At 35.7% G+C, this 19,348-nt stretch overlaps 1 protein-coding gene across 3 annotated transcripts in view; it reads right to left on the minus strand.

Moving 5' to 3' along the window:
• The window catches only part of RFWD2 (ring finger and WD repeat domain 2, E3 ubiquitin protein ligase), a 97,265-nt gene that overhangs the window by 34,662 nt on the left and 43,255 nt on the right, over positions 1–19,348 (minus strand). For all 3 annotated transcript variants that reach the window (XR_001514419.1, XM_006767027.2, XM_015566068.1), the window contains exons 9-14: positions 18,047–18,104; positions 13,374–13,488; positions 9,587–9,722; positions 3,102–3,245; positions 428–536; positions 12–91 (exon numbers count right to left, since the gene is read on the minus strand). Coding sequence is in view for 2 of the 3 variants with exons in the window: in XM_006767027.2 (XP_006767090.2) it covers positions 12–91; positions 428–536; positions 3,102–3,245; positions 9,587–9,722; positions 13,374–13,488; positions 18,047–18,104 (642 nt within the window). In the remaining variant the exon portion in view is untranslated. The remainder of the gene's footprint in view (positions 1–11; positions 92–427; positions 537–3,101; positions 3,246–9,586; positions 9,723–13,373; positions 13,489–18,046; positions 18,105–19,348) is intronic.

A 19,348-nucleotide genomic window follows, 5' to 3' on the forward strand; every position in this document is an offset into this window, starting at 1 on the left:
TGAAATAGTATTTTGCATCATCAGAACCTGAAGCCAAGAGTTTAGGATCCATCAAATTAAAGTCAACACTCCAACACCTCTTCTCATGCTCCTGGATGTAGGAGGAAGACAAAGGAGTCTCAGATAGAATATAGATCTTAAAATAAATAAAGCAAAAAAAAAAAAACTTGATACTAATTTACTGCTATTGTGGAAGGGAGAGAGAACAGGCTATAAAAACAAAAGAGATGTAAAGTAGTTCCCAAACTTTCACTCTAAAAATGCGAAAGTCTAAGAAAATGCTTTTAAAAGCATGATTTAGTATTACATAGGTATAAAAAAATACTAAATAGTGCCTTTAAAATTTTAATTATGAAGTATATGAAGCTTTATAATTATTAAGAAAGTAAAAATTTAATTCTCAAAACAAATTAGAATCCTTAATTACCTGATAGACCTTTGACCTCTGTCCTGTAAATCCATCCCACAGGATGACGGTGCCTTCATAATCACTGCTTGCTAACAGGTTCTTATGGTAACTACTCCAACTGATACAGCTGAAAAAAAGCAATATATTTAAGCTATACTTTATGTAAAAGTAATTAACAATAGAGAGAAAGGATTTTTATATGTCCAGAAATATTAGAATCTTTTGAAATGTTCTACATAAGTTCACCATCATTTTCCTGTTCATAACACATCTGGGAAGGAAAGATATCAAGTAATTCCCATATTTTTCTATTGAAACTACCAAGTAATGACCCATACCACTTTGCACTCTTTCACTAGCTTAAAGAGGAATATGAACCTAAAGCTGCCACTGGCCATCTTGAATACATGAAAAAAGTATGCCTATGGGAGAAGCTAATAGAGGCCAAGGGGGCACAAAGCATGGCAGGGCAGAATAGCAGAGATCTAATCAGATTGTTTAGGTCCCTGCACCCAGTTTTGCCAAATCATAAAAGCAAATAAACTAGTTTAAATTAAGTTTCAGTTTATATCTCAACAGAATCTTGTGGCTGAAAGTCCAATCAAAAGCATTTAACAATGAGAATTAAACTTTTAACATTTATGTTTTCAGCTATTCTCAACCACTCCAAAATTAAAAATGCAACATCTAAAAATGTATATTTTTGGTGAGACACAGATGTGAATCATGCATAGAGTAAAGCAAATAGTATATTAAGAAAGAAGCCACTTTGAGAGCAATTAGCCTAAATGAGTTCTAAGCATATGAACATAATAAAATCTTTTGCTCTCTACTAGCTGCATTCATGCTAAATCTCAGAGACTGGAAGAATTAATTTATATGTTTAAATATACTTACTTGAATTTCTGCGTGAAATTACATGGAACAGTTAAGAGCTAAATTTGATTCAGATAGACCTGAGCTCAAATTCCAGATCAGCCCTGACTAGCTGTGGCTTTGGGTATTTACTTCACTTTCACTATTGCCATACTCCAAATTGGTTCCAGGCATGCTTACAAACTGATTCTTTCAGTCCCAAGTCCATGGCATCCTATCTTGAAAAGCATCCTCCATTTACTCCAAGGTACCGAAAGTATTGCCATGTTTTTACGTGTTAAGAAAGGGTAAACTTTCTAATCCACATTTCCAAAACAGTCACATTTAATATGAATTCTTGAGATGGGCCAAATATTGTACTGAGTGCATTATGTGTATTTATTTAAAGTGCAATCTAATAAAATAGGTATTACTCTTTGTTCTCCATGTTATAAATGAAGAACATGAAATGGTTAAGAGCACAGACTCTAGAATCAAACTACCTGTTTGAATCCTGGTACCTACAAATCCTAGCTGTGTAATCTGAAGCAAGTTCATTAACTTTTCTGTGCTTCGGCCTCCTTGTATATAAAATAGGGCAATAAAGGTAACTATCTCATTGGTTTGCTAAGACAAAGCACTTAAGACAATGTCTGCCATGTAAGAAGAAAGCACTAAAATTATTTCTTACTCATGTTGGACTTAGGACAAAAACTATAATGGATTCTCAATAAGCACCACTGATAAATGAGTAGGCTCACAAATTACGAGTCTACCATTTTTATGAATGAATTAGGAAACAAAAAAATAAAGCTATAATTATATAGACTGTAATACTTGCTATATAATTAACATTATTAAACATACACATACTATATATATCAATAATTAAAATAAAAAAGGTACAAAGATGACTGGGAAAGGTTCAAAGTTCTAAATAATTTATTATTAGATGATTTCCATATATCGTCACCTTTTAAGCCCAGTGCCCATGTGACCAGCTTAGGAAGCTTATTTTTAAAATGCAGATTCCAGGACTCCTCTAAAATTTTTGGCTTGCAAATCAGAAATTGTGCCTAGTTCCTCAATTTTGAACAGTATCCCAGGTTTGAATACTGTTAAAAATGCAGTATTTTACCATACTCATTATGAACTCTAAACCCTAGTACAGGAAACTTAAATATTATGCTCTCAATGAAAAGAAGCAGAATGTTCTTATGAAAAGAATTCTTGCCCTGACCAGATTGGCTCAGTGGATAGAGCGTCAGCCTGTGGACTCAGGGGTCCCAGGTTCGGTTTTGGTCAAGGGCATGTACCTTGATTGCAAGCACATCCCCAGTGGGGAGGGTGCAGGAGGCAGCTGATCGATGTTTCTCTCTTATCAATGTTTCTAATTCTCTATCCCTCTCCCTCCTTCTCTGTAAAAAAATCAATAAAATATATATTCTTTTAAAAAAGAATTCTTAAAACTATAAAATATTATAGTATTTAGAGATGTGCATGCTAGGGGAAAAATTCCTGACTTTCAGGCATATTCATAGTCTACAGTAATCCTTTATTCAACACCTAATGAAAGGCCATCTCAACAAAGACCTTTAATTGATTAAGTGAAAGAAAAATAGCTTTCATTTGACAAACTGAAAAGCAATAACTATAGAGGGAAAGCAACCAATATCTATTAAGAAAGATATTCTGATGTATCCTCTGTAGGCAATTATACTGTTCACCATGAATAAGTAAGGAGTTTCATAGAAAAGCAAAATAACAAACTCATTCTAATTATAGATACCAATCATTACATATACACTGCATTATGCCAAGAAAATAATGTAGATACCTGATTTTGGAATTGCAGGTCATTTCATTTTCAGGGTAATGAATATCCACCGCATCCTGAATGACTGTGCCATATTCATAGACTTTAATCTTCTTTGTAACCCCAGCAATTGCAAAATAGTCACAATCCCGATCAAATTCAATACTGAGGGGAAAAAAAACCCCACATATATATGTGGTCAGTAAGACTATTTATCTATACTTGTGACATTTATAATGACAACTATTCAGAATTTGGTTTATTCTATTTCTGAAGTGATTCTGTCTACGATAAGAGATCTACTTGAAAAGCCCTCAGATTGTACCAGGCCCTATGTCCAGATTAAATCATGATCAAGACCTCAAATTATAAGTGGTGGTGAAATGTGCATAGCTACATAATTCTGTTTATAGATGGTTCTTTTGTTAGTAAAAACTTAGAATATTTTTTCACTTGTTTTAATAACCATAATACAACCTACCCAACGGTAAAGGCTAACAAGTTATGCTGTAAAAGTAGTGAGGAAAGTTTAAATGGTTTGCAATATTAAAAATAAGTAAAAAGAGAATTATCAATTAATCTTTTCATAAGTTTTGGCTACGCTTCTTCCTATCACTGTATGGGCAAGATAGAATTTCACACTATTTAATGTCAGTTTAATAAATAAATTAGAATACAAGAGGAATTACTGAAGCAGATAAAAGGATAAAACACACATAAAAGTTGAATCATTAAATTATCATTACAGGCCAGCCATCTTGGCCAGTGAATGGTTAAAAAAATGCAGTCTGGGAGTAACAGTCTTATTTAAAACCAGAGGAATATCACTTGAATTTACCAAATATATCAACAGGTGTGTGAATAGTGGGAATGAGGAAGGATTCGTCATTTTATGGATTACCTGTGATATTCTTTCACAAAACAGTTAATGGATAGTTAATAATTTAGTAAGAAGCTTTGCTAAGCTAATGATGAGATGAATAAGGAAAATAAGTACACATTAAAAATATTTCCCATAAAAACTTGTTGAGAGTCTCACTTTTCATTATAGTTTTAAATTCTTAATTTTATAAAAATTTTAAAGGAATTTCATTAAATGCTATTGACTACATCACAATTCAGCAAATGTTCCCTCCAATAAAACAGGACTATGTAGCAATGCAATAGGTTTATTTGTGAACAACTTCAACTGGACTGCTATCTCAGCTACTATCCTATGGATTCTAATGCAACATAACTATATCGAAGACAACCATTCAACTATCCCGACTCATTCTATACCCACAACCTCATGCCACTGAAGAAAAAAATGTTACTGTGTCTGGCAAAAGACAGAGTTATTGAAGTTGAAATCCTATTCTTAACTTAGGAAGCTTTGGTATAGCTCAGACTCCATGGGAGAATCCATTATATTATCTCTAAATACTTTTCCTCCACCTACAAACATACATGGCTAATAAATCAATAGCATTCTAAAGTTGTACCAGTAAAAGTTAATGTACCCTTTTCAAACTATAGTTTAAAAAAAAAAAGTTTAAACACTGACTTATCAAAACAACTGTCCAAAGACACTGCAGGGAGAAAACTGACATATAAATAAAAATGCTACCTGTCAAAAGAATTGATTTGATGATGTAAGTCTATTATTTCTTCTGTCGCTACCCCATTACACAAGACAGCTATCTTTTCCTACAAAGATTAATTATCTACATTTGCTCATTCTTTACTAAAAAAATAACTTTTTGGTTTGACTCCACTGCTATTATTTCTTACATTCTAGTTATGTTTTGTTCTTAATATAATGGGATATAAAGGACCTGTACTACTGTACAGAATATCCTTTTTATATTGTGAACTATTGAGGTTCTTTATAGTTTAAATCAATAAGATTTTAATAGGATTACTGACCAAAATATATAAAGAATACTATTATTTCTAGTAAATTTTGATTAAAAGAGAAAGACAAACATCTGCCTTTTTAAAATATGCAAGTACTTCCACATAACTGAAACTAGATATTTAAGTACAGTTCTTTTAAACACTGAGTCATTTGTTCCCAATCTTAGACAGATTTAAGCATATCTGTTCCCAAACATAAACATAATTAGGATATAAAATAGATTATGAAATAATTCAAGTGAACAATGAAGTTTTTAGAGAGCTTTTCAGAGCTTATCCAAAATAGATGATCTCTTATTTCACAATATAATATTTCAACTGCTTTAATTATGAAATGTAAACAAAAATAAACAATGATCAGTTTGGCTAAAACAAAAACAAAGTAAAAGGTAAATTAACTGAAACATACCTGCTTGTGCAATTAAATTCAAGAGAATTGTAAGAAATCTTGCTTGTTATATAAAATTCATTTCTGCTATCCACTATCATCAGTAATTCTTAAAACAAGTGGTTTATGAAAGTTTATTGCAATGACAAATTCAATTTCATAAAATGTTTTAAATTTTAAAATACACATTTTCCTTGAAAAATAGTATTAACGGAGACTTAATTTAAACATGGAAATAAATTGTAATTTTCTTTCACACTTCAAATGTGTCAACTGTTTTAAAAAAGTGATGTATTTAAAATAGTTATAAAATGTAATTCAGCCCTAACCAGCTTGGCTCAGTGGATAGAGTGTCGGCCTGGACACTGAAGGGTCCCAGGTTCGATTCCGGTCAAGGGCATGTACCTTGGTTGCGGGCACATCTCCAGTGGGGGGTGTGCATGAGGCAGCTGGTCAATGTTTCTCTCTCGTCGATGTTTCTAACTGTCTATCCCTCTCCCTTCCTCTCTGTGAAAATCAATAAAATATATTTTTTTAAAAATGTAATTCAGATGTAGGAAACTGGTTATATTCTTTGTCAAAATGGCTATCAGTCAAGTGATTAAGCAACAAGGCCACAGATCACACAGGATAGCTGATTAATGCACACTTCCAGTACAGTGTGGCACAAAGCAATGCAAAGACGTCAATATAACAAGAAGGTAATTTTGTTCCCACAGCTTGTCATATTTTTTGCAATTATAAAACAGGTATGGACAAACAAGGCAGATTCATAACCCTGAACACTAGAATCCAATTTATCAAAAATTACATAAAGTGAACACAGTTGTTAAAGGTCTAATTCATTACCATGATAATATGCCTCAAGAGACTATGGTAACTATAACTTCGAAGAAACAAAGAAAGGTCGAGAAATTGGCCATTTTAGTGAAAAGAAGGGGGCAGATCTTGAAAGAATATAAACACAGGCAAAGGGGCAAAGGAAATTAAAACTAATGTTATCCAACTTTCTCCCAAATCAATCTTTATCCTAAAACTAGTTCACATCTTAGTTCTGTCACTTATAAGCATTGCACTGACCTTAGACAATTTAGAAAATTTCTCTTCACTTCAATTCCTTACCTGTAGAGTAGAATTAACAGCAATGCCTTACTCCACTGGGTTTATAAAAAATTAAATGAGTCAATGAAGCACTTACAATGTCATGTAAAATATTCACAATGGTGTCTAAAAAAAGTAATCAAATACCACATCACCAGTGTAGTGACTGATCTAGCAGAAAGAATGCCATAATATGTAACCATATTCTTCTTTTGAATTAACTAATATCTGATGACATTCTATTTACAAAATTTGAGAAAACATAAAGCAAAAATATTAAATCTCTAAACTATAAGTGCAACGTATAGTAATTTTAAACATAACAATCTAGGTATGTAAAAATCAAACCAGAATCAAGAACCTAGAGCCATTGCTATTATGTAGTCAAAGTTTAAACTATGCTTTAAAACCATTCCTCTCTGGTGGCTACTCAATACCTAATTTAAGGAAAAGTGCAAAAGTGACATTACTGCTATGTGTAAGATGAGCTCTCTATGACCTGCACTGTTAGCACTAATTTTCATACCTGTCTACTATTTAATTAGCTGAGATACTGTCAAAATGAACAAATGCTGCCACCTTGTGGATTTATGAGTGTGGTATTAACTCAAAATTACCTATAAGGGAAGAAAAATGTAAAAGCAAAGTTTCTGGTTCAGCTTTTTCTCTCAGTGAGATTCTCACTTCAATATGTGACCAAGGGTAGATATATTTCTTACAATTTTTCAGTAAGAATAATTTCTTCTACAACATAATGAAATATACCAAATTCAATGTCATCTCTAACATGTCTTACCACACTTCCCCAAAAAACTTTTTTTAAAAAAATCCTCACCTGAAGATATGTGTTTATTAATTTTTAAAGAGAAAGAGAGAGAGAGAGAGAGAAACAACAAGGTGAGATAAATATCAATTGGTTGCCTCATGTATGCGTCCTGAGTGGGGATCAAACCTGCAACCTAGGTACGTGTCCTGACCGGAAATTGAACCTGCGACCTTCTGGTGTACAGGGCAATGCTCCAACCAACTGAGCCACTTGGCCAGGCCCAAAAGAAATTCATTAAAGGTCCTATTTTGAGAGGAATTAAAACCCTTTAAAACATACTTATTACCAATAATGCATTTGAATGTGAGAAAGTAGGAAAAGCAAAAAAATCATTTGTTCTATGAAAGTTTCCAAGTCCCTTCAATTACCACTTAGATACTATTTTCCTTTGTTGCTACTAACTAGTCTTCATCTGTCCTGCATAATAAAGCTTGAATATTGGAAATTTTTCTTTCAAAAATGTTATTAAAAATATTGCCTAATTATACTTATATGGGATACTTAGTCAAAATCAGAGAGACAGAAAGTAGAATGGTGGTTGTCAGGACTGGTGAATGGGGAAAATGAGGAGTTATTTTTTCAATGGGCCCCGACTTTCAGTTTTACATGTCAAGTATTAAGGAGATGGATGGTGGTGACAGTAGCACAGTATTAGTTAGGAATGTATTTAATACCACTGAATAGTAACTTGTTAAGATGGCAAATTTTGTGGTATGTGTATTTACCATAATAAAAATATTTTGGAGAAAAGAGATATCACATCAAAATCTGTGGCATGCAGCCAATGCAGTGCTAGTAGGAAAATTTGTAACACAAATTGCTGGAGACAAATTCTAGCAAGACAGCAGGGCTGCATCTGGGAATGGCTGAAGGCATTTCCCCAAACCTGAATAGGATACATTAAATTGGTTGTGGCTGCCAGACAGTTAAAGGGCATCTTAATCTACATGTTATTGCCTCCTACTCGCCAAACACCTGAACAGCCGTAGGCTAATTCTCCCATCCTGACAATGGACTCTGTACAGAAACCCTGACCCTCTGAAGTGTCTATCTCTGCCTCGCCTCAGGACATGTTGTGTTAATAAAAAGCATGGGGTCCTGGGATGAGGAGACCTGAGAATTCAGATCTTGGATGTTAGCTCCTTTAGCAAAGCTCCTCTGACCCCTTCAAAATTATACTTCGTCTCTGGACTCTTATTTAAAATCTACGCACAGCCTTCTCCAAATTCCTGAACCCTTCTTGATGCTGGGACAAGAACCCCGGCACAAATTATCTACAATAAAGAAACAAAAAGATAAGGGCAAATTAAACCTAAAGAAAGCAAAAAAGGCAATAAAGAGTAGAAATCGATGAAACAAAGAGCAGAAAAATAAAGAGTATCAATAAACCAAGAGCTGGCTCCTGAAAAAGATAAATAAAATTAATGAACTTCTAAACAAGACTATTAAGTGAGGGGCAATACCAGGAATGAGAAAGTGACCATCATTACAGAATTTAAAGATATTAAAAGGATAATAAAGGAATATTATAAACACTTGTTCACAAATTCAACAACCTAAGTAAAATGGACAAATTCCTTATAAGACAAACTAAAAATATGCTCAATCAAGAAGAAATGGATATTTGGTTAGCCCTACATATATTAAAAATTAAATTTGTATTTAAAAGTTTTCCCCCAGAAAAAACTCAAGGCCAAGATTGTTTCACTGGAGAATTCTCAAATATAAGGAAGAAATAATACCAATTCTTTACAAACATGTCCAGAAAACTTAAGAGGAAGCACTTATGAGGACAGCATACCTTCTCACCAAACCAGTCAAGGACATTATAAGAACACAACTGCAACCCTATGCGGTGAATACTATTTATTAATCATCCCATTCTTGAGATGAAGAAACTAATGGCTAAAGAGAGTGAAAACTGGCCTAAGACCGCAGAACTAAAAATTGGCAGGCAACTGACTTCAGAACATAAGAGTCTTAACCATAACACTATAACCCAGGGGTGGGCAAACTTTTTAACTCGAGGGCCACAATGGGTTCTTAAACTGGACCGGAGGGCCGGAACAAAAGCATGGATGGAGTGTTTGTGTGAACTAATATAAATTCAAAGTAAACATCATTACATAAAAGGGTACGGTCTTTTTTTTGTGGTTTTATTCATTTCAAACGGCCGGATCCAGCCCATGCGGGCCGTAGTTTGCCCACGGCTGCTATAACTGCTTCTCAAAATTCAATTAAATTCTAGATACTCTTGCAAAAGGAAATAGTGGAGTGCTGCCCAGTACTTACCTAGAGACTATGCTGGAACCATTATAGAGATCACTAGCATATGACAGAGTAGCCAAAGGTCGTACTGAATTATATCGCGTAAACTTGGACAAACATTCTTGAAATTCATCCAACTGGCTTGCTGTTCGACTGTCATCTATATAAATAAAATAAAATAAAATAACTGCAACATCCAAGAGCAACAGTCACAAATTAAGAATAATATTTTAACTACAACAATTCTTCCCATTCTTGAGATGAAGAGACTGAGGGCTAAAGAGATTGAAAACTTAGCCGATCTTTCAATTTTAATAACCCTTTAAAGATTTAAAACTTAGCCAATTCATTAACAATCTACACTAAAAGGGTCCAATTTGTAGTGTTCTATTCTAAAAACAGCAAAAGGAACAAACTAGCATGAAATATCGTAATGTTACTGAGATAAGGCTCCTGCTACACAAAAATTATTCTCAGGAAATTTAACAAATTATAAGTAAAACATAGGTTATTGCAAAAAAAAAAAATCAACTTTACTACAAAGTGGTTTGAAGGTACAGTTAATTGGTTCACAAAAAAAATCAATTATCATAAAGCGGTTTAGATGTAACAGTTAATTAGTTCTTTTCATATATAATCCTATTATTGTGAATGATGTAATAAATACTGGGAAGGCAGTTACTTTGTTCATTTAAAATTAATTTTAATGCTAATCTATTCTTTCTCATTTTACATCAATCCCTAAGTACATAAAATTCACAAGTATTTAAGAATGTGTATTCTGCCCAGCAGACATGGCTCAGTGGTTGATCATTGATTTATGAACCAGGAGGTCACAGTTCAATTCTGGGTCAGGGCACATGCCTGGGGTGCAGGCTTGATCACCAGTGTGGGGTGTGCAGAAGGCAGCCAATCAATGATTCTCTCTCATCTTTGGTGTTTCTATCCCTCTCTCCCTCTTCCTTCCTCTCTGAAATTAATAAAAATATTTTTTAAAAAATAGAATGTGTGTTCTGTTGAAGATCATAATCCTTTTCTAGGGTTGCATCATGCCATCATTAATTACATTAACACGTACTTTCAACAGAAGTAATAAAGAAAATACTAAAAATAGTCATTTCTGTATATGAAAGTACAGGAATTAAATTTTACTTATGTGGTTATAAAAAGGTAGAATTTTATTTCCTTGATTGGCTTATGAACATCCATACATATCTGCTAGCATATCACCTCTCCTGTCTTAATTACAGGTTATTTTATAAGAGTGTATCTATTCAGTGTCTCTTTTACCTCTTCTAATGCTTTATAATTTACCTCCTCTTTCAATTACAATTGAGAACCAAGGCATTAATTTCTTAATCTTGATCTTTCATTTTCATAGGTGAAAATAAAAAGTGGGGGAAGGGGATATAGGACGGATTCTCATTTGAAAATATACAAAAGAACAACCAAACTTTAAGTACCCTAAAAGGAACTTCATATTCAGCAATATGATTAGTGTAGTCAATGTGCACATCTGACAAGATAAGCTTGAGATTCCTAAAAACTGAGGACAATGTGTATTTGGTATAATACACCGTGTTCACAAAAATAAAAATCTAACCTTCCTCTTGATCTTCACTTATCATTCTACTTAAATCCCCAAAATAAATTAAATTGGTTTGTGATTACCTTTACCATCCTACAGCATGCCTATGCTGCTAATTAGTTAAAAATTATTAATAGCAGTAGCCTAGCCCCGTGGTTGGCAAACTGCGGCTCGCGAGCCACATGTGGCTCTTTGGCCCCTTGTGTGTTGCTCTTCCACAAAATACCACGTGCGGACGCGCACATAAAGTGAGACTGAAACTTCGTGGCCCAGGCCTAGAAGTTGGTATTTTGTGGAAGAGCCGGTATTTTGTGGAAGAGCCACACTCAAGAAGCCAAAGAGCCACATGTGGCTCGCTAGCTGTGGTTTGCCAAGCCGCGGTTTGCCGACCACTGGCCTAGCCCAATCTTTCTGATCTTTTTTTAATGTCTGCCACTTGCCATCTGAAAGGGCTAACATGAACCTTCCTTCTGTCAATCAGAATGTAAGTCTCAAAACACTTTCAAATTAACAGCTACCTGTTGCAATTTATAGACTACTAGAGGCCCGCTGCATGATATTCGTGCACTCAGGTAGGTCCCTCAGCTCGGCCTGCTCCCTCTCACAGTCTGGGAGCCCTAAGGAGATGTCCGACTGACAACTTAGGGCGATGCCATGGTGATGATGACAGTTGGGCCTAAGCCATCAGTCGGGCATCCTTAGCAGTGCCGCAGAGGTAGGAGAGGTTCCTGCCACTGTTGTGCGGTTGCCAGCCATGAGCCCGGTATCCTAGTGGCTCTCAACTTGAGCAGGTATACTACTAATGACATGAATTAACTGAGCATCCCTACAGGGGGAGCACACTGACCACCAGGGGGTAGTTCCTATGTTGAGCATCCGCCCTCTGGTGGTCAGGTGTGCAACACAGTAACCAGTCGTTTCGCCATTCGGTTGATTTACATATTAGCCTTTTATTATATAGGATTATATAGGATTACAGAGGTTCAATAAAGGACTCGATTTTGAGGCAAGGAAATAAAAGTTTTCCATCTGTATATTAATTGATTGTTAATTTCAAACACACTTATCAACAGAGCCTGGCTTCCTCCTACTTTTCATAGGAAAAATCCTATATAAATCTAGTATTTTTTTCCTCTACCATCAATCCTGAGGCATATTTTTCCAAAGGAACATATGTTTGAAGTAATGTGCAAATTATAATACAAACATGCCCATTCAAGAGAAAACCAAGGCCAAATTTTTAACAACTAATAAAATAGCAGACATTTGTATCCTAGTGGCTCTCAACTTGAGCAGGTATACTACTAATGACATGAATTAACTGAGCATCCAACTTATCACCAATCATTGTAAATTATATAACTCACTTAAAAACTGAAAAACAAAACAAAAACCCGTAGGACTGGTATTAATGGCCCAACTTAATTGGTGAGCAAAGATGCCAAGAAAAGCTAAAGATCAGGGAGCTAACAATAAGCAATAAGATATCTTATACTATCACATCCATGTCTTTGCATAAGTTATTTCTTCTACTTTGAACATGTTTTTGCTTACCTTTTTTAATTAATTAATACTAGCCTGGACTAAATACAACTCTTCAGAAATCTCTACAGCAATTATTCTCTCTTACATTTTCCCAATACCAAAGCTGGGAGAGATATTCTTCTCTCTTCTCATAATACCCTTTGCATATTTATATAACATACATTATCCCATACAATTTACCTGTTGCATTCTCCCACTACGTTTAAACTACTCCTTGACAATAAAACCCAGTTCTTACAGCTTTTCATTCTTAGCACAGAAGACAGTGCTTAGAATTTAATAAATGTTGAATAATAAAGGCAACTGAATAGAACTTATTTTTGCTATCTACATATACATGGCTGTGTTTTTTTAACTTTATATAGTTCACTATATAAAGATTAAAAATTCCAAACACAGAAAGAGAACAAAACTAGCTATGGGAAAGCAATGGTCTCCAAGATCTCTAAGAACCTTTACAATGCTCTGATAGCCTATATCAAAAATATACACTTTTGCTTTATAAATAGGACTTTCCTTAGATCCAGCACAGGAAGGTAAAGATGGATCTGAAATTTAAATTTGAGATATTTTATTGGGATGATTATGAATTTAATTTGGAATGTCTGGTCACTGGGGTGTATAAAAATAAAAAATATAATTAAAAGTTTAAAAATTAATGAAGTCCTGAATGTGTACCTGAGATACGAGACATCCTTGTAGAAAAGTAACATTGCTCTAAGTCTTCAAAATGAGCAGTGAGTCGTTTTCGTCTTGAAGCTAAAGTGCTGTTATACCAAGGCTGTTTCTTTGTCTAAGGTGATAACAAGAAAAAACACTTATAACTCAGAAAAAAACATACTTTCTGCACAGAATAACTAACTTCAGAAGTTCATCACATTAAAATAATTACAAATGGTAAAAACCCATAGTTCTTACACATTTTCTAATTTTTTACTTAAAGTGAAAATATAGGTTCTTAAGGCCAATTTTATAAAAAATACTAGAGGCCCGATGCACGAAATTCATGCAAGAGTAGGTCTTCCTTCTCCTGGCTGCCGGCATCGGCTTCCCTCTGGCATCTGGGACCCAAGCTTCCCTTGCAGCCCCAGCTTCGTCCGGAAGGTCATCCGGAAGGACAGACGGTCTAATTAGCATATTATGCTTTTATTATTATAGAAGACAAGAAGCTTCTTTCAGTTCTCCAAATTAAGTAAAGATAAAATCCATTATAACTGCCATTCTAAAATTTAGAATTTTACGAATTTTAATATGTAGAAATTGTTAGAAGACAATCATCAAAAGAAAACTACTTTTCCATCATCCCTATGTTGTAGCCTTTAACCCTTTGAATAACAGGAACAGTGCTTGACTGTACAGAATATGTATTTAAGTTAAAATTGAATATGAGTAAGGGGCAGTAATATGCATGCACTAAAAAATTTGACATATATTTTAGAAAATCAGAATAACTAAAACACATATATATAGACAAAGACAACAAACCTGAAATATATTGGCATATAATTCCTATAAAAAATACAGTTGACCCTTGAACAACACAGGCTTGAACTGCACAGATTCACTTAAACGCAAATTTCCCTGCCAATAAATATTGTAAATATATTTTCTCTTTCTTATGATTTTTGTAGAATATTTTCTTTTTTCTACCTTACTTTATTGTAAGAATATAGTATATAATATCTTATATAATAAAAGCCTATATGTTACGTGTCCCGTCGTCCGTTCAACCAATTAAAACATAATATGCTAATGATATGCTAAGGCTGCTCAACCGCTCGCTATGATGTGCACTGACCACCAGGGGGCAGACGCTCCAACTGGTAGGTTAGCTTGCTGCTGGGGTCTGGCCAATCAGGACTGAATGAGACGAGCCAGACACGCCCTGGAGCTCTCCCACAATCCCTCCCTGGCTGACCAACCTCGCACATCCTCCCCTGGCCCTGATGGTGCACCAGTGGAGTCCCTCGACCTGGCCTGCGCCCTTTCACAATCCAAGAACTCTTGGGGATTGTCGGAGAGCCAGTTTCGGCCCAATCCCACAGGCCAGCCCAAAGGACCCCACTGGTGCATGAATTTGTGCACCAGGCCGCTAGTGTATAATAACATAAAATGTGTAGTCCCCCGCATTGTTCAAGGGTCAACTGTATATAATATTACCTAAACCATGTTAACTGAAAGAATAAGACAATTCTTCCACATTGGTTATTATCGATTATGCTTGAGGCAAAGAAACAAATACAGACATAAGATACATCAGACCTTGAGAGATGACACAAGTTCACTGATAACTATGCCACAACTGCAAATGTATTAAGAAATATTAAGGCATTATTATGAATAAAACACTAACATGAACCCTTGCTCAAATTAGATGGTAGGTAACAATCATATTTTAAACCAGTGCATGAATCAGTCGTTCATTTTATATACATTTGATATATTTCTATGGTTTTTGTTTTTAAGGGCATCTTTGTATGTCTCTTGATGCATAGGTGCAAGAGTTTCTCTAGATTTTATACCTAGGAGAGGAAGTGAGGGTCATTTGGCATACACATCAATGTTTGATCTATGTATCTGCTTTTATGCTAATATCACACTCTTCTGATTACTTGTAGCTTTGTAATATCAAAGTTTCAAATCAGGAAGTGTGGCGACTCCAGCTTTGTTGTTCTTTGGCTATTTTATTTTACGCCATTTGGAACTTTCATCAAAAATATGAGCCCGACGTGCATGGCTCAGTGGCTGAGCGTCAATCTATGAACCAGGAAGTCACAGTTTGATTCCCAGTCAGGTACATGCCCAGGGTTTGGGCTCGATTCCCAGTGTGGGGCATGTAGGGGGAGCTGATCAGTCATCTTCCATTTCACCACTAATCTGCACTGACCAACCTTCACCACGGGCTAAACTCTTAATTACCTTTCAGTTGGCATTTAAATTTCTTTTGTGCTCATTTGGCTATAGCAGTCTCAGAATACATTTAATAACTTATTGGATGGATGCCATCATAATTATTATTCCTCTGAATCATTCATTCTATCAATTAATTAAAGTCAGTTGGTCACTCTGCACACCCTTAAAAATATTCTTGAGATTTTTTTTATCCAATTGCACTAAATTAGTACTTATGATAACTGGTATATTCAAGTCTATTTTTATAAAAGAGTAATATGCAAATCGACTGAATGGTGGAACGAGCAGAATGACTGCTCGACCAGTTGCTATGAGGCGCACTGACCGCCTCTTGGTCCCTCCCCGCCCACCAGCAGGCTCCGATCTCTGGATGTGAATGGGGAACCAGGGGTGGGTGGCAGGGGATGCGGGTGGTGCTAGGCCAAGGCCCCCACACTGCTGGTCACCCCAAACACAGAGAGCCACGTGCGAAGGGTGGGGCTGGTGAGCAGGTGGGAATGGCCTACCTCTCAGTCCCTCCACCCGGCTGGCAGGTTCCGATTGCCCAATGGTGAATGGGGAACTGGGGGTGGGTGGTGGCGGGGGACGGGGCTAGCTGCTGGGGAAGATGGCCCTGATCACAGGCCAGGCCTAGGGACTGTACCCACACACGAATTTCATGCGTTGGATCTCTAGTAGTTCTATAATATTTTTAAATCTATTTATTTTCTTTTATTTAATATTACACATTTAAGATTGGAATTTTATTAGCTTCAGCATTAAATTATTTTAATCTGCTCAATATTATAATAGCCAACTTCAATTATGTATTAAAACATTTTACTTTAAAAAAAGAAGAAGCCCTGACCAGTTTGGCTCAGTGGATGGAGTGTCAGCCTGCGGACTGAAGGTTCCCAGGGTCGATTCCAGTCAAGGGCATGTACCTTGGTTACAGGCACATACCTAGTGGGGAGTGTGCAGGAGGCAGCTGATCAATGTTTCTCTCTCATCGATGTTTCTAACTCTCTATCCCTCTCCCTTCCTCTCTGTAAAAAAGCAATAAAAATATATTTTAAAAAATAAAAAACATTTTACTGAAGCTGGGCTGATGTGGCTCAGTGGTTGAGCATCAACCCATGAACCAGGAGGTCATGGTTCCATTCCTGGTCAAGGCACATGACTGCATTGTAGGCTCGATCCAGTATGGAGCATGCAAGAAGCAGCCAAACAATGATTCTCTCTCATCATTGATGGTTCTCTCTCCCCTTCTCCCATCCTCTCTCTGAAATCAATAAAAACATAATTAATAACCCACACAAAACATTTTACTGTATTTGAGCTCTTTTTGTATTTCTCTCTGTTTTTACCACCTGAAACCTTTCCCAGCTTCTTGAGTTGAAAGCCTAGTTCATTTACTTTCATTCATTAAAAAAAAGAAGAAAACAAAAAGAATACATTTAAGGATGTAAATTTTTGAGGACAATTCTGATCACATTTCATAAATTTTGATATTCAGTGTTTTCACTAGCACTATTTTTCTAACTGTTTGTAGCAGCATCTGAAACTACTCTTTGACACAAAGGCATTTAGGAAAGTATTTTGTTTACTCACTTCCAAGTTGTCTGTCTCTGTCTAAATAGTATTTATTTAGGGTTTGAATATAGAAAATGCAGTCAATCCATTTTTCTAAATGCTACAGAAATATTATCAATTTACTAGAGGCCCAGTGCACGAAATTTGTGCACTCGGGGGGGGGGCGGGGTATGTCCCCCCTCAACCCAACCTGCGCCCTCTCGGCCCGAGGCACAGGCAAGCTTCGGATGTTGGCTGCCCAGCCACCCAGGGCTGCGCGAGGCTCAGGTAACCAGGGTCGACCAAGGCTCCTGCTGCCAGCAGTGGCAGCAGCAGAGGTGTGATGGGGTGTCACCTTCCCCTGATCACCGGGTCGTCTCCTGCCCCTGAGGGCTCCCAGACTGTGAGAGGGGGCAGGCAGGGCTGAGGAGAACCCCCCTCTAGTGCATGAATTTTCATGCACCGGGCCTCTAGTTAACTAGAAAAGAGGTGAAGCTAGAGTGTATTTTATTTAAACCTGTAGTTTACTTTCCACAGAAAAGTATAAGGTTTCAACTAATTGATGAGCAATTCATCAACAGATTACTTTCTTATCTCTGAGAGAAACAATATCCTAATTATTCATAATTTCCTCTTACAGTATTTAATTCTTCTCAAGGTCTGATGTTACCATTACCAGCATGTTAAAAAAATATATTTTTAACTCATCACTGATGAGCAAATAAATAGCTGATTATGCATCAGACCTATTCAAGTCCCAATCAATGTCACAGCATTCAAAACAGAAATCTTTATGACAGGACATTACAGTAAACCAATCTGATTTTACAATTCAAATTATTATATTCATAGTACCACCAAAACATATTTGTAAGTGTATAATTTACCTGAGAACTGCCACTGAAACCTGGAGGTTGGCTGTATTCTGTGGAATCAATAATACTACTGCAAAAAAAGAGAAAAAATGTGATTTCAGTGTTTATATTATTTTATCAAGAAAAAAAGCAAAACTAAAATATGTGAATCCAACATTTATAATTTCTAAACAAATAAAATATTTATTGCCAATAATTTAATTAGACTAAGCGAACAAAAAAATCAGCAAATATTTAAACAAGTTATCCCTTTACCCCACCACCTTAAACATGCACACCAAGAAGGAATATCAATAAAAAATAATCAGAGGACAGGTACATACACAGATGTAATTGCTTCAATTTGGTTTTCAGATGTTAATAAGTTGTTTGAAACCACATGTACAGAAGAGTATTGGGAAAAGAGCACAAGCATGCGATCAAAAGCGATGGTAAACAGATACTGCTATGCACTAAAGAGCTATGTGTCCTTCGACAAGTACTTTAAAACCATTCAGTTTTGCCTAATGGCGTGGCTCAGTGGTAGAGCATCCACATGTGTAGATCAAGAGGTCACTGCTCGATTCCTGGTCAGGGCACATGCCTGGGTTGCAGGCTCGATCCCCAGTGTGGGGCATGCAAGAGGCAGCTAATTGAAGATTAGCTCACTTTATCTGTTTCTATCTCTCTCTCCCTCTTGCTTCCTCTCTGAAATCAATAAAAATATATTTAAAAAATAAAAAGAAGAAACCACTAAGTTTCCTATCTACAAACTGAGATGAGTGGGAACTAACTTATCTTTATAATATGTATAGTCCTTTTCCAGGTCCAAACTGTTATAATCATCTCACATGAAAGAAAGCTATCAAAAGAATAAAATAAATGGCAGAATACCAATAATCTTTCGTTCATACCCAAAACCTACGCACCAGTTTTCTCTGCTCTGGTCAAACATAATTTGCTTTCTGCATTGGTTCTTTACATTTGGTTATATAGTCTGTGCATTCTCCTACTTAACACAAGAAAAACCTCTAGAAGTCCAGACTATCTTGCCATTTCTATCTTATAACTTCATTACTTTCACTCCCTTCCTATCTTTAAACAAAAAAATTAGCTTATGAAAACTATTAGCACCTGAAAATGGCACAACATATATACCAGCCATCATAAACCAATAGTTATTTACATTTTAAAAACTCTTCTTCCTTATTTCTACTATAAAAATATTTACATTCTTGTCTACTCTAATAAATTTAAGCAATTGAGGGTATTAAAATGGTTCTCTCTGCACAAATACACATAATCATTATTTTAGGTTAGTACTCAAATAACCTC

The sequence above is a fragment of the Myotis davidii genome, unplaced genomic scaffold (assembly GCF_000327345.1).
Source record: "Myotis davidii unplaced genomic scaffold, ASM32734v1 scaffold580, whole genome shotgun sequence".
NCBI lineage: Eukaryota > Metazoa > Chordata > Mammalia > Chiroptera > Vespertilionidae > Myotis > Myotis davidii.